Consider the following 15,669-nt stretch of genomic DNA (forward strand, 5'->3'; position numbering starts at 1 on the left):
AAATACCCAAATAGTATAAGTTATGTGACATTCTATTTTCATTCTTTTAACATCAAATAATTAGAATGAACATTGCAATATGATCAGGCATAGTTAACAATTTGTTCCTACGTATGCATTAATATTGACACATGTCAGACAGTAATGTGACATTTTTTCATCAGTCTTCGTTTGCTTACACGTCTGCAAATAGGCCATAAAGACAAATTCATATGCATTACAAAGTAAGCACCACATTTCTTTGTTACAGAAAAAAAGGAACTGCAATGAATATAGGTTGTTTCTTGGAATTTCGAAATAGGATTCCAGAGAGTATTTTGAACCTATATGTTTGTTAGTTTAATCTTTGAGAAAAACAAACCATTCTTTATCAAAATTGAGCCCATGCTCGACAGCTCTCAATTTACAGATCCAAAGGGCTTCTAGTTTATGTAGATATGAGGTTTTGTCACCCCCTCTTGGATTGTCAAGTAAAGACTCAATACCATGAAACTTCAGATGTAATAGATCCGCCGTTCCATGATTCTCATTGAAATGCACGGCCATAGGGTAACTTGCATTGCCATTTCTAATGGCCCGTATATGTTCTTGTATACGTTCCTTAACCGGCCTAATCGTGCTTCCTACATAGATTTTCTGACATACACAAATTATACAATACACCATATGTTTGCTATTGCAATTCATGAAGGATTTGATTTTATGCTCAACAGATGTATTATATTGGAAGATCTTAATTTTATCCATGGTGTGTGGACACACAGAACAGTGGCCACATTTGTAAAAACCATCGATTGCCCCCCCCCCACCCTCCTAGCCATGTTCGGCCTCTTTCTGCATTTGTGTTTTTTTTGGGGTTGAAAAAGCTTGGACTTAATCTATTCCTGAGGGTAAAGCCCCATCTGTACACAATCATAGGTTTCACTCCTATCACCTCCTGGATAGTTGTATCTACTCTCAATACATTCCAATGTTTTTTGATTATATTGTAGAATTTATGACTATATGTGTTATATGCTGTAATAACACCACCTTGTTTTTGTAGGCACCCTTTTTATTCCTGTTATCTTTCTGTGGGGGAGCAAGTAGTTTTTTTCGATCTAAATGTTGGGCCTTGTTGTCCGCTTTCTTAAGGGTCGTGCTCTCATACCCTCTAGACTCAAATCTTTTTATAGTATTATTCATTTCCTGAATAAAGATGTTGTCCTCACTACAGTTGCGTCTTATTCGGGTAAGTTCTCCCAAGGGGATGGAATTCACTTGTGATTTTGGATGTGCAGTCTTGGTATGCAAAACCGCATTGCATGCGGTCTCTTTTCTATATAGTGCTGACATTATGCGATTATCTCTGATATATCATTTGAGGTCTAAAAAATGTGCCTCTTTTTTATTGTATACATGTGTGAACCAAATGTTATGTGGATTCAAATTCAAGACGGAGCAAAACTGTTCCAGTTGCACTGTGTCCCCTGTCCAAATTAACAGGACATCATCAATGTAACGTCCCCAATAAATGGTGTGGTTACTAAGATGATCCGGACAGTTTTTCCATATGTAAAATTTCTCCACCCATCCAACAAACAGATTGGCATATGCCGGGGAAAATTTTGACCCCATAGCTACTCCTTGGTGTTGTTTGAACCAAGAACCATTGTGTAGGAATACATTGTTGTGTAGAACCAGAGTGACCATTTCTAGCAACATATTGGAATGTTCCCAAAGGGAAGCGTCCCTTTTTGAGAGGTAGTGTCTAGTTGCTTCTAATCCATCCTAAGTTGGAATAGACGTATATAATGAACTAATGTCAAGAGTGACAAAACTGCAATCATTAGTCCAAACAAAATCCTGTAATTGTTTGAGCAAATCCTTGGTGTTCTTCCTTCCTTCCTTTTTTTTTCCCTTCCCCCTCCTTAGATAGTTCCAATAGAATCCAGATATTCTTTGGCATGGATTTCTGATGCAAAAAAATCTTGTTTGGTCTTTGCTGACAGTTTTTAATGTGGCTGGGTTAAGCAGAAAATCCTGTTACCTTATTCTGAAACATGAGTTGTCGTAACAGACACCTCTTCTCTACCTTATAATAGAAAAAATCGGGCCTGACGAAACACCGAGCTTCCTTTCCATGCCACTTCTTATCTGGTCGGGCCAGGTCATAGAGAGCCTGACGTGCTATAAAGTTATTTAGAGAAATCAGAATGGCTCTCGGCTTAATCTCCGTTTGAGGTCTCTTGGCTGACGGCAATCTAAATGGGAACCTGTGGGCCCTTTGAATCTTGCTAGACCAGTTCCACATTGTAAGTTCAGGGAAGGCTTCACTAAAGAGATCAATCACAATTTTACACACGTCTGGCCCTTCAGAGCCTTCCGGGATACCTAGCACTCTAAGGTTGTTAAGGTGTAGGCTGCTCTCCAGGTTCACGATTTTCACCCGAGTGTCATCTTTCTTAGAGGTCATAGCGTTAAGGGTGGCTTTTTAAGCTATTACCTCATCCTCTAAGGTTGATATTCTGGCCTCTGCCTCATTTATTCTGTCTGTGAATTTACTGCAGGTTTTTGCAATTTTTCTGACTGTGTTCTGAAGTTTCCGACAAGCTGTATGAGTCTTAAGATTTTCAGTTTGAATTTTAAGTCTGTGATCCACAATGGATTGGTAGATTGCAGCCAGAGATATTTCTCCCAACTGACCCGCCATCTGTCCCTCCCACCGCACCACTATTATCCAAAGCTAGATCTGACGATTCTGTAACAGGGGGTCGAGGCTCAGGAATCAGGGAGATCTCTCCACATAGCTGCCCCTGAGTGAGGTATCTTTCCTTTATTTATTAATCCACTTTGTAACATAGTAATGTCCAGATTTGTCTCTTCCCCATTTGAGGTGGTGGATTCATTCCAAAAGCTAATTGCAGACCCTTTCAAGGACCCAGAACATGATCCCCTGTCTTTCTCATCCTGCCCATCTTGATCCTCTTCCGATAAATTTGAAGACTCTGAAAGGGAATAATATTTCCCCCCTCTCCCTCCCGAGTCGCCGTCTTTGAGAGATTTTGGTGTGCTTCTGCTTTTCAAATCATGACCCTCCATGGAGTCCTGTGTGGAAGAGCATTGTGAGTCTCAACTGAGGTGTCAAACCTTGCATCTATCATAGTCTGTGGCACCTCGGCAATAGCCTGATCTGAAGTCAATGTGGATCATTTTTCCTTATTAGAGTGTGTTTGAATCAGCGCAGTATCAGTGCAGTCAATCCCACCTGGAGTCACAGTAGGCGCCATTTTCTCCTTGATATCCTCATTGTCTTTTTTTGTTTTTACAAACATTTGTGGGACTTTTTTTCGTATCCAACTAATGCACCCCGCCCTGAGCACTCTTATCACCAATGGCGCCTTGAAAAGCTGCTTTAGCGTTGATACTTAGTTTAGAAAGAACTTCCAATTTAGTCCTGACCACAGGTTCCTACAGACCATGGCTTTTGCCACCACAAGAGGATTTTAGGGGCATAGTACCTGTTTCCTGTCACAAACTGCAGTCCCAAAAAGTAGGCAAGGCTTGTCTCTATAGCACAGAGTCCTTAACAATTTATAGAATTCCTAAACTATAGTTCCAAAATGCCAGCGTTTCTTGATGTTTTTTTAAATCAGTTCATTAGACCCGCTACAATGTCTCATCCAAGTTAATTATTTAGCCAACAGCCTCCCCTTAGCCATCGCTAGCTAAACAGGCAATCCATGTGCTTACCAGCAGAGTTTTTGTCCTTCGCCCCCAGGTATAGCGCTCATGTCGATAATATAGCCGTCCTCACAGCAATCTCACAGCCACCTCAGAGTGTCAGTCGACAACCAGGCTCCTTCCCGGTCAATTACAATCAGCTCCAGGCCGCGAACAGCTGAAACGCCGCCCTGGCGTGCTCCGGTCCCAACAGTAGCCCGCCGCCTCCTCCGCCTCCCAGGTAAGCGGTATATGAGCGAGCAGGGAACAAAGTTGCTGTTGCTTTTTGGAGATGTTCGCGATTAGGGATTTCCTCGTAAGAGAGCTTCTCTCAGCTTTCCCACCGAAGCCACAGTGATTGCCACCTAAGATGTCTCGCAGCAGCCTTCCTTCAGCAAAGAAAGGGAGCTCAGTGAGGATCTCATCTCTTGCACGACCGACTAGCGGGCGCCATCTTTGCCCGGAAGATGTCCTCCGTATCCGTACATGCTCATTTTATTCTCAATGTTCGCAACATGCATTTGTGTTGTTTTAATGATATTATGTGAGGTTATTTTAGATGTGATGAGCAACAGGATGAGACTTCTGAAATAATCGCTTTTTAGTTAAAGTGTATTTTTCATAGCGCGGTTTGTGGGTGCCATATTGTAAACAACCGAATTTGTCTTTCAAATTACCATGGCATCCCTGTTTAGGGACTGTTAGTAACCCACAAGCAATGACACTACTTCAGTTATGTACTGGATAGTGTTCTGCGGGGTTACAATAGTCTGTCTATCACATTCAATCACTGGTGCATCGAACTAAGTTCACTTATGTCATCCATGAGTGTGAATGCATATCTTGTAGAGCTAAGCCAGGGACGTAGTTTACACAGCAGGCAGAAATTAACCCTCTTTCTTTATGAACCCTTTTTGTTTTCAACCTTTAGAAACTATCACTAGAATTTTCAGCACTGAAACTTTGTCTATATTCCTCATATTTAGCTTTGTGTTTGAGACAGTTTCACAATGAAAATGGACAAGGAGACTGTTTTCTCCAATCTGGCCGTGAACTGATTAGTTTTGTGTGTAACTGCTATCCTTCTTTCAAGATCCATCTATATTTACAGTTTAATCTTCCTTTTTGAAGCAGACCCATCATCTTCTTGAGATCTGAGAGCCTTCTGGAGCGACTGCCTGTTTTTTTTATTGGTCCAGAATAGATCAATGCTGGTTTATAGATAAAAGATGGAATTGGTGTCCCTAGTGTTAATGACCTGGAAGTCAGGCATTGCCGGGCAGAGCACATTTCTTGGATATTTAACAGGTCTTAGAAGGTAGGTGATCCTCCTCCTCAATCAGATCAAAAATAGAAAAAGGTTTGCACTCTTCTCACCAATGTGTGCGTCTTATTTCTATTCAAATTCCCCTTGAGAATTGAAGCATTATGTTTTATTCGGGTACTTCTCGAACCCATTTGATATTTTGTTTTTGCACCGAAACATGCAAAATGCGAGGCAATTATTCTTGTCACAATCCCATGCAGGTAAGGATTGTAGCCCCTATGGGTGTAATTCCAAGGGTAGTGAGTGATGTAACAGGGGGTTAAATTGGGTGGGTTGGATGTGTGTGTACATGAGAGCATATTTGAAAACACCTCATGTGTAGTCGGTGTTAAGTTTTCTCCTTTGACATTTGAAGATCCTGGTTATCAGCGTCAAAGCATGTCTGGCACTGGGCAGCATTGGCATAAAGATCTTAAATCGACAGATGAAAAATAAACTGTAAAAAAGTACTAGGTCTGTGTAGATTTCAGGGGATGTAATTATGAGTCATACCTCACATGCAAACACCAAAATGTAGGCTCATAGAAAAAGTCTGTAATAGTACAAGACCAATACAAGATGACTGGGGTGGCCGAGTGAGCTAAAGAATGGTGTTGGATTAAACCCAGATCAGTTGACTGGGGGTGAGTGTTTGATTTGCTCAAACGCTCCGTCCATCATCCCCTTTTGTATCGCAATACAAGATGACAGCAAAAGTCATAACAGGAATGCATGCCTAGATACTAAGCGATTCAATGATGATGGTATTTAGTTTGAAATGGTGTATTTTCATATCTCTACCTCTGGGATTTCTTTGAGTACATACACTCATTGACTCCGGGGTAACTATAACCCCTTTCTCATTGTAGGCTTAGTCAATAGCATTCTCCTTAAACAAAGCATGTTTTTTCTTATCCTGGTCTTGTTTCTGATGTAAATTCCTTTGTGCTCTCCGACGTTCAATCACAACATTTTCTGGAAAACTGCTTTCTTGTGTTGTGTGGGAGTCTGGTAAAAACGTGAATTAAACAGTCTACAAATAACTTTAACTGATTTCTTACTATTATAGTTCAGCGTGAGAGCATTCTTTAAAGCTGTGAAGGAAGATAAAATACTCAAACCCAGTTACATTTTACTGACAAAGTCACACCAATGTCAAAAGACAGAGTAAAACAAAGGATCCTGACTGCAGGTAATAGAAAAAAGAATTAAGAAGCCAACTTAGAGAAGAGAGCACAGAGATACGCACAAGAGATGCTTCATCTCTTAAAGAGGAAGCATGATATTTTAAGTATATCAAAGTAGGTATTTACATGCTTCATTTACTTTAATTTGTATGGTTTCCTTTATAAAAGAATCAGTTTTTGAGGGAATGTCAATCTGCTCCAAATGAATTTTTAATTGGAACGGTTTCCTTTTAAAGCAAACAAAACCTAATTGAGGTAATGTACCCTCTTAAGAGAAAGATAAAAAAATTAACATTTTTCAGAACAGATTTTATCTCACTAAGAGTGATCTATGTCCCAGCACATGCACTGGAAAAGTTTAAGTTTATCAGCGAAGATCCCCTGACAGACAAACTTTACTAAACTAGCTTTCCACACATTCACTACCTAGATTACTGATGATACATGGTTCCTGGATATGCATTATTTTCAGCAAAGGACAAAACAGATGTACATTTCCAACTATAAATATTTTGAAATAGGCACATTTAGATTTTATACTACATCTTAGATCAAACAGAGCACTATGTAACTGTGGAGAGCATAATTACAACTCGTAGCAAAGAAAGTGCGGGGAGTGCAGGAACATTATATTTATTAGGTCAATAATGAATCATCAGCAATACAATTACAGAATATCACAATGCTGGTTACAAACATACTTGGTATGGTGTGATGTTAACAAATGTTGGACAGTATCTGTCTGTGCAAAATACGACATAAAAGAGGACTCTGGACATGGAGAACCATCCCAAAAAATAAAAACTAGTGACAATGTAAGTGTGTTCGCGTAAATTACTGTGGCACAAGTTCTGGCTTTTGGTCGTTAAAACCACTGATTATTAAACCCAGAGTAACGTAAAGTATAAAAATAGTACTGACCCTGGTAGTATTCTGTAAAATTCACGCTCAACCTTCAACACAATAAATGTAGATCTAAATTATTACAATATCTATTTCCATAGCAACAGTGCTCCCCTCTGCAGGGACATACAGATTTGAGAATTGTTACCTAATTGGTACCTGTGACAGTTATCCAGTGATCCTACACTGAATCTGTGCACCACAAAGCACGTTTATAGATATCTATGTATTTATTTCTATTTATATATGTTTACCTTCATCTTTAAAATGTACTTGTAAAAAAGTGTGCGCTCAAACAGATTCACTAAGGCCCCTCATGCTATCGATACCTAGGACTGAAATGGCATTATCAAGAGCTTGAGCACACACACACACACACACACACACACTTATACACACGCTCAAATATATCAGTCAAAGGACACATTGTTGATGCCTAAAACCATCCTCAAATGTGCTGACGCAGTAAACTCTAATAAATTTAGCTGGTTCGGTCAACACAAATTTCAAGAGGAGCTTTTGTTCCATTAAGGACAAGAGTGTCAGATTGTGTGTTTTTCAACTGAACCAACACAGTTTGTGTAATAGCACTTTGAAAATGTTTCACAAACAGAAGTAACAGTTAAAGTTTAATAAGTTAGCCCCTACCCTCCCCACATACAAAAAAACAACTAATCGGCACTTAAACATAATGACATAAAAGAGCAGTAAATACACAGTACAACTCATTCCTAATCCCGTAGACCATGAAGCAAGAACACAAAATGTTGCCCAATTTGTTTTTAAAGACAGCTTTGCACAAATCATGTTCCTGTTTCATGCATTATTGTATGAATGCAGCATACTGTCTGTACTGTACCACGACTTAATGCAGCAATCACTTTTGAAGAACAGCACGAATGGCACCTATGGAAATGTCAACACAATGCATTTATTCCTTCTACCCCTTGTGAACTGAAGTAAACCATAAAGTCCAACTTTAACTTGGTAAATCCACGATTTTATCAGGATGTAAAACATTTAATTTTTAAAACCGTCATTGCACTTTTGGTGCAAAACACATGAAAGCCATTGCGAATACAGACATGAAGCCAATTAAAAAAGAAACTGCCAGAGGCACACACTACCAAAAAGGTCAATTAACAAGCAGCAAACTGGAGTCAATGTATTGTTTTACAGTTCTGGCATTCTTGTCATATACTGTGGCTGATTTGTCTTTCCAAATTGTAGGTCAAAACGCCAATACAGATTAATATTTTCTTTTACAAGAATGTCTAAAGCAGAAAAATAAATGAACGGGGAATGAAGGAGGAAATGTACTATTCTATATTATATGGCAAATAAGATATTCTGCACATATTCTTCTATTAAATGTAGTACACGTTTGTAATTGCCACTCAGTTGTTAATAAAGCAGACAAAAATAACTTCCGTCTGATGTTCAAATAATAATATGGTTATATATATATATTCGTCCTAAAACGGTTCACAATGTTCCTATTTATCAATTGTGCAACTCCATGATAACCCTCTGTCAATCCTGTTTCAATGAGCTGAAAATGCTTTGGCCAATGTGTGTTAGCAGCCTATCCTTCTGTTTTACTTGTAGAAAAAGTTTATCTACCCTTATACTTATGAAGAAATTCAGTTGTTGTTGTCAGTTTGTAATTTTTGGTTTATTTTATGGTTGGATCACTATCTCTCTCCATCATACACTTTTTCATCAGGTGGTTTTACATGTACATTGTTGGTACGCTTTGGGTAGCCGACACATGTTTCCCCCTGAAGCGGCTCGATAGCCGTGGCCTTTTTGAAGGCTTATTAGATATAAATGTTTCTGTAAATACTTTTTCCTCGCAATCAAAGATTCAAATGATTCTTATAGTTGACAATACCGTTCGGTCGTGGGTTAAATCGCTGTGCTCAATTTGTATCTCTCATAAGCTCTGAAAAAGCCCCGGGCTATTGAGCCGCTTAGGGGGCGTAACAGGAGTCGTCTGCTCACAGCCAACCAACTATGTACATATATAATAACCTGACGAAAAAGTGTATAATGGAAACTAAGTGATTGAACCAAAAAACAAACCAAAACTGACAGTCAATGACTGAGTTTATTTATTATTATAAGGGTAGACACACTCAATCTTCTTCAACAAGTTTGTCAATACAAAGGTTAAGTAGATCCAAACCTCAAGAAGTGGACTAACACCTCTCATCCTCCCCCCAAGACAATGGGTATGTTTTAACAGGAAGGGGGGTTGGACATTGATGTACACGGTAACTAATACCCTTCTGTTTTAAATGTTAAGTTTACTTATAGACTTCTATAAATGCTATAGTCGTAAAACATGGCGGTGATGTTTAAGCAACAAAATACTCCTTCCTTTGATAAGCTCTGCCCTTTCAATAAATGACAGTATTTTGTTAAAGAGCCATGTAAAGAGGCAACTAAACCTATAAAGCTGAAAGGGTTAATATAGCAGCAATACAATGAATCCCTCCTTGTAACATGCAACACATCACTTAAAATTACAATTGGTTTAGTTTTCAAACTAATGTTTCCCTAAAACCCTGTTAAAACAAAAAAAGATTCACTAAATACGGAAACAATTAAACCAAGGTGATAAAAATTAGCATCTGATGAGCATGCACTCCTAAGACCAAAAGGTTGCCTTTTTTACCATGCCACTTGGGTGGCAGGAAATGGTTTAATAATTACGAAAATGAAGGTTCTAGCTTTTGAATGCTACCAAACCATGTAAAAACAATATCTTGAAACACAGAGCGGCCCCATTTTTGACCACGTTTAGCAACTGCTAGTAAAGTGTTTGAATGTAAAACAAAGTGATTACCTCAATGCAGACATCTTCCCAGCAGCTGTTAAAGTGGGTGCACTTAGTAGGGCTAGCAGAATAAATCATAAAGAAGGCCCCCTTTTCCTACAGCAAATGACTCCTTTACAAAAGCACAGCTCATCATGTAAGCAAAGTTTTGTCTTTTAAAACTACTGTTTAGAGGGTAGGCGCTAATGGCTTTCACTCTGCGAAGAATGGTATTACAAGGAACTTTTTGAACAAACACAAAAGGACTGTAAAACGTGTCATCATGTCCCACACTTCACACAGCTTCAACAGACATCCACTTGCAATTCTCCTGGCCTAATGAAGACAAAACCAGTTCCCATCTACTGGCAACCAAACAAAACTTGCTGCACTACTTTCTTATGCCACATGCAATAGAAGACTTGGCTGTGATTTAAACATGCTTTCCTAAAACACTGTGCAGTTCTTGATGAAGCACTCAGTTTCTGCTCTTCACGAGGTAGCATTGCAAAGTCAACATATATTCTTTTAAAATGTCAATATTCCAGATATTACAAATGAAAACTTTTCATAATACAGTATCAACTAATTCTAACAGAGGCAAGAGAATTGTATAAACAGGACACATGTAGCGAGTCCCCATGTCAACTAACGACCATCAGCAATCCTTCATTTTGAACTTCGGAGACACACTGCTGCATCTGCCAAAGAAGTAAAATCTTCCAGTTTTCTGTTTTGTTTGAAGGGATGAAGCAAAAAGGAGCTTTTAATTAATGGATTGCAGCAACATGTTTACATCTTTTTTTTTGTTTAAATATAGTTGGATGCTGCTCATAAAAAGCACATCCACCTACAAAATTCAAAATGTCACTTCTTGTTCTACAGACAGTAAGTTGACTAAATGTATACTGGTCCTGCTGTTCATGACTTAAAGAAAATACATCTACAAACATAGTGGCCTTAACTCAACACTTGCAAAGAATCTCCACAGCCAGACAACACACGTTCAAATGTACTTAGTACGTGACTTTGAAAAACATTCCTTTCGCCCATTAGAGCTGTAGATTTTAAGAACCATGTCAATTACAAGCAGCACACAATATTAAAAATTTGCATACAGACGGTCTATTTCTTTTTTTACTTGGCTCAAGTGCTTGGCTCAAGGACGTGAATATATGGACCCTCTATTCATAATAACAATGCAACTCTTTTAAACTCTTCAACAGTTTTATTCAAGGTCTTGACGCAAATGGTGCAGAAAATGAAAAGAACTTGAAAATGCAGATGATCGTCTGGTATTAAGTACGAGTTGAGGACCAAACTCTGATGCACATTCACCCACTGGGACGCATTCTTCCATTCGGGCTTATGATGAATCATGGAAAACCATGTTAGTAATTAAGGAGTCTCCAATGAACTGGGCCAGTGTTTCTATGCAAAATCCAGCCTTGGAAAAAACTACATGGTTCAAGATTTCACAGTAAGATTTGCCCAATAAATTGGGATCGTTGAATTGGTTATTTAACCAAGTACTCAGCAGCGTGGTCCATCCACATTTTGAGACATCAGAAATGACTGGACCACTTCCTCTGTAGAATGTGGGCTCGTATTTACATCCTCCAGTGCATCTGTAACTGAAAACTGACGATCTCGCAACCGGTTCCAATTGGCTAGCACGTTGTGGTACTCAAATACTTTTTCATAATTCCCAATAGAGTTATAAAGTTTAATGAGGCCTCTGTAATCATATTCCAGTCCACTGTAGCCTTCACCAAAAAGCTTCTTCCCTAGTAAACAAAAGAGAAATATGAGTGAAATTGATCTTTTCTTTGTACAAACAAAAATGACAAGCCAATATAAAATAATGAAAAATGCCATTTTGATTTGCATTCTATTTTCCTGGGTGCTCATTTTACCTGGTAATATTTTACCAGGCTACCTATTTAAAAAATGCAGTGAGAAAATCCACATGAAATGACCTTAAAAAGTGATTATGGTGTGTGTAATCCTTGCTCTACCTCCCTACAAAAATATACATGAGTCGTTGGACACAGAGGATCAGAAAATGAGCCCTAAAAACAAATGCTATCATGTTTTTGGAGTTCCCTTACATGACTGCTGCTACACCCTACACCACTCATGCATCACCAACCGTCCCCTACCACTTTCTACATGGTTTTTCCCGACATGCATGGATGTTATGTATCCTACGCTTACGGAAGGCATAGCCAGATGGGTGTTATGATGGCAGGACAAGAAGGATAGAATACTGGAATCACCGGTAAGAAAAGCCATCCCTTCTCTGCCATCCTTTTTAATGCGGAGTACAAAGCCCAATAGGAAATAGCAGCTGGCTCATCAGGACTCAAGCAATCAAGTTCTGGGCCAAACGCCACACCATTTCAGGGTAAATCAAGTGAATAATAGATGCAAGAATAGACACAAACAAATTGGCTGATATTGCAGTCTTACAAATGTCTACATTGGCAATGGTTCTATGGAAACAACCAATACCATCTATACTCCGTGAAATGAGCAAGAAGTTAAAAGAACCTTAAGTCCTTTAAAGAGATATGAATTTAAAAAGCAAGAGACTATCTACAGGACAGTAAATTCATTAGCAGTATTAAGGCCCGAAAAACACCACAAGAAGATCGAGATGCTTAAAGGCAGGTAGGATTGTCTTTTTTGCATCAGAGCTCTGGAAACATCAAGACAGTGTACATTTCCACAATCTCAGTAATTTCCGGAGATGAACTCTAGTCAAACTTTACAACTAAAAGACGGAACCCTCTGAAGGATAACTTTGGGTAGTGGGAAACAATTTAAAGTGTTTAAAGCTAGTCATTTTTTCTGGCCAATATGATTGCTAATATGTAAGCAACATTTTAGCTTATCAACTCAATGTAATGAAATGAAATGAAATGAAAAATTCCATTTATATAGTGCATAACCACCCGGAGGCCTCGCAGCGGCCACACAAGGCCATCATCTTAACGTTTTTCATCAGGAGAGGACCTGTAAATTGTGAAATATAACTTTACAAAATCTTGCTGCAACGCTACTTCCACAACTTTAGAAAGGTGGGAGGTTTGCATGTGAATCTACAACATTACAAAGTTCACTCCAAGTGTGACGGGTAACGTTTCCCAGTTACGGCATGTGTTTTGGAAGATCACATGCTGTGCGTAACTAAAAGCAGCAACTCTGACATTTAAAGCAGTGATTGGAGGAAAGATGTTGAAGCCCTACTTGTGCCTTTTACCTTGCCTGAATGTGCACACGTTACTTGGATGTGATGTGTGGAGTTACAACCAAGTTAACAATTTGCAAATGATCAGTAATAGAATATTGCCTAGAGATATTATTGTTGCTCCTTTTGTCAAAGTGAATACGCATGGGGTGTGCAAGTGAATGTGACTTGGGCACTGCATAGTTGAATACATCATGAAATATCTGCTTTTGGAAAAGAACTGCTTCCGTGTAATGAAGAGAAAGCAACTAATAACTATTAGTGAATGAGTCCTACGAAGGTATTACATAAGTGTCCTTTGAACAGCCAAAGTGTGTAAGAACCTCTCAGGAATAGTTTGTGGACTGCATGAAAATCTAGGCAATTAAATGGTTTGGTTAATGTTAAAGAGTTACACGACCCTTGATAGAAAATATGGGTGTGTTTGCTAGACATGCTTATCCTGGTGGTTTTCATACTAAGTTTCCTGTATAGGGAGGGGCTATAATTCCCTAACTCTACACAGGAAAGTAAGTTTTACTAAAAAATATGACCTTCCATGTTAGGTGTTGGTTAAAAAAAAGCTCCCAGGAGCCATATATGAACAACGTTCCAATCCCAAAAAGTAGAACTAGGGGAGAAGCTTTTTTGGAACCTGAATTGCATGCACCTTAAAAGAGCGAGTGATGCTGTCTGTAACGTAGGTAGGAAGCATAGAGATGGAAAACGTACTATAACAGAAGCATACGATTAGGGGATATATCAGGGGAGAGCATGTAGCCTTATCGCTAGAGCGGTCGACTTCGAAGCTGGGGAACTAGGTTCAAGTCTCAGCAACGACGCTCAACATCCTGTGATTCTGGGCAAATCACTTAATCTCCCCGTGCCTAACAAAATGAATGTATTCATCTACAACGAAACTGGTGCTCATGTAAAGCACCCTGATATCTTTGGGTCTACTTTGTGCTATATAAAACTCTATAAAAAAAATAATATATATATCAGGCATTGTAGATGTAGATATATAGAAGTATGTAGTGGAGTAACCTGTGATAGGGTGCAAAAATGGATGAGCTGTGCTGAATAACATATCCTTTTAAGTAGGACAGCATACTTTCTTTAGGACAGCAATACACTCTGCTGACAGGTAAGATCTCAGGTGCTGCTAAGCTCTCAGACTGCAAGATGCATGAATTGTGATCCCGATTGAGCAGATTGCGCAGTTTCTGGGCTAAGAAATAATACAGAGCAGGTAGTTTGTGACAAAGGATAGAGGGACATTTCCAGAAAACATAACTATGGTTCGCAAGCCAGTTTGGGGTGACTTTAATCACTGTCACTAGAGCCTTTCACATTTTACAAATGACATAAGATATCAGAGGCAGTAGTAGGAGAAAAGCATAAGCAAATATCCTTGACTAATCTCTCTATAGAGCATTCCTTAACAACAGTGGGGTTTGATACGTAGAGGACTACAGGTGCCCCTTTTTAGGTCTCGCTGAGCGCATGTGCTGCGAGACATTTAGTAGTGGGCTTTGAAAAGTCCTACCCACATGCTTTTTGCTGGCATGAGGCGTGCAGTTACGTGCCCATGCACGAGCGGTGGCAACATCGCGTGCTCGTTCCACTCGCGTCCTTTTTTTTAAGCATTGGCCGCGCGTGCACACAACTCCCGCTTCTCCTCCTTCCCCACCACATATAGTGTCTCGTGGCCGGCCAATGCTTCTTCTACCAGGAGGTCATGCTTGTGGTAAATCTACGATTTAAGATCTGTGCGCAAAGAGTAGTCAGGAACTCGACTACTAAAAGCGCTTGGGGGTCTGGTCAGGGGTATAAGGTGCTGTAGCAGTGTTTCAATGCATGTCCGATTTTAAGTGTAAATATTGTGCGGACTCCTGCAGACAGCAAACGCGCCAAGCTAGATCAGTTTACATCTACCGCCTGATTGATGGTTTTTTCATCAAATACCAGGTACTGTCCCATTCAGTGGAATTCCGTCCTTCTCAAAGCAGCCTAGTCTGCTCATATACTATGTCTTTCCTATACATCAGCTCTCCTTTCAAATCGCTCCTCTGGTTGGGTCACTGCAGGCAGTGAAAAGCAGAACGGATTAATGTGTTGACGGATATTGTTATAAACAGTTACAGCCGGGTAACCTTGCTTCTGACTTTGCCCACCTTCTTTTTTGCCTGTCTTTCACCCTCTGTTCCAACTTTGCAAGTGTAAAAAGGTGACGATACGCTTCTCGTGACTTGAGTCATGGGGAGCGCTGCAATTGCAATTGAACTGGGTAGATACTAACTTGCTTTTGGATAAAAACTGTTCCATTAATGTTATTTGTCTAGCATGTATTTTTTTATAGACACAATAGTCTAACCGTGCTTTCTTCGCTAATCATGCCCAGTAAAACCATTTGAAGCTGTATTTTTTTTTTTTTTTTACTGGCTTCAGTCAGATGCACGCTCCTTTGCCAAGATTAAAGGGGCTGCGGAATGCGGACATTCATCAGCCCTCCACT

The 15,669-nt window shown here is 39.4% G+C and overlaps 1 protein-coding gene across 2 annotated transcripts in view; it reads right to left on the reverse strand.

Annotated features, from left to right (window-relative positions):
* Positions 1–6,812: 6,812 nt before the first annotated feature.
* Positions 6,813–15,669, reverse strand: part of APPBP2 (amyloid beta precursor protein binding protein 2) — a 296,134-nt gene continuing 287,277 nt past the window's right edge. Inside the window, exons 13-14 of one of the 2 annotated variants that reach the window (XR_015308361.1) lie at positions 9,252–11,706; positions 6,813–8,717 (exon numbers count right to left, since the gene is read on the reverse strand). Coding sequence is in view for 1 of the 2 variants with exons in the window: in XM_086954920.1 (XP_086811046.1) it covers positions 11,453–11,706 (254 nt within the window). In the remaining variant the exon portion in view is untranslated. Of the gene's footprint in view, positions 11,707–15,669 lie in introns of both variants that reach the window. The other variant, XM_086954920.1, reaches the window with a different exon arrangement.

The sequence above is a fragment of the Lissotriton vulgaris genome, chromosome 2_1 (genome assembly GCF_964263255.1).
Source record: "Lissotriton vulgaris chromosome 2_1, aLisVul1.2, whole genome shotgun sequence".
Classification (NCBI taxonomy): Eukaryota; Metazoa; Chordata; class Amphibia; order Caudata; family Salamandridae; genus Lissotriton; species Lissotriton vulgaris.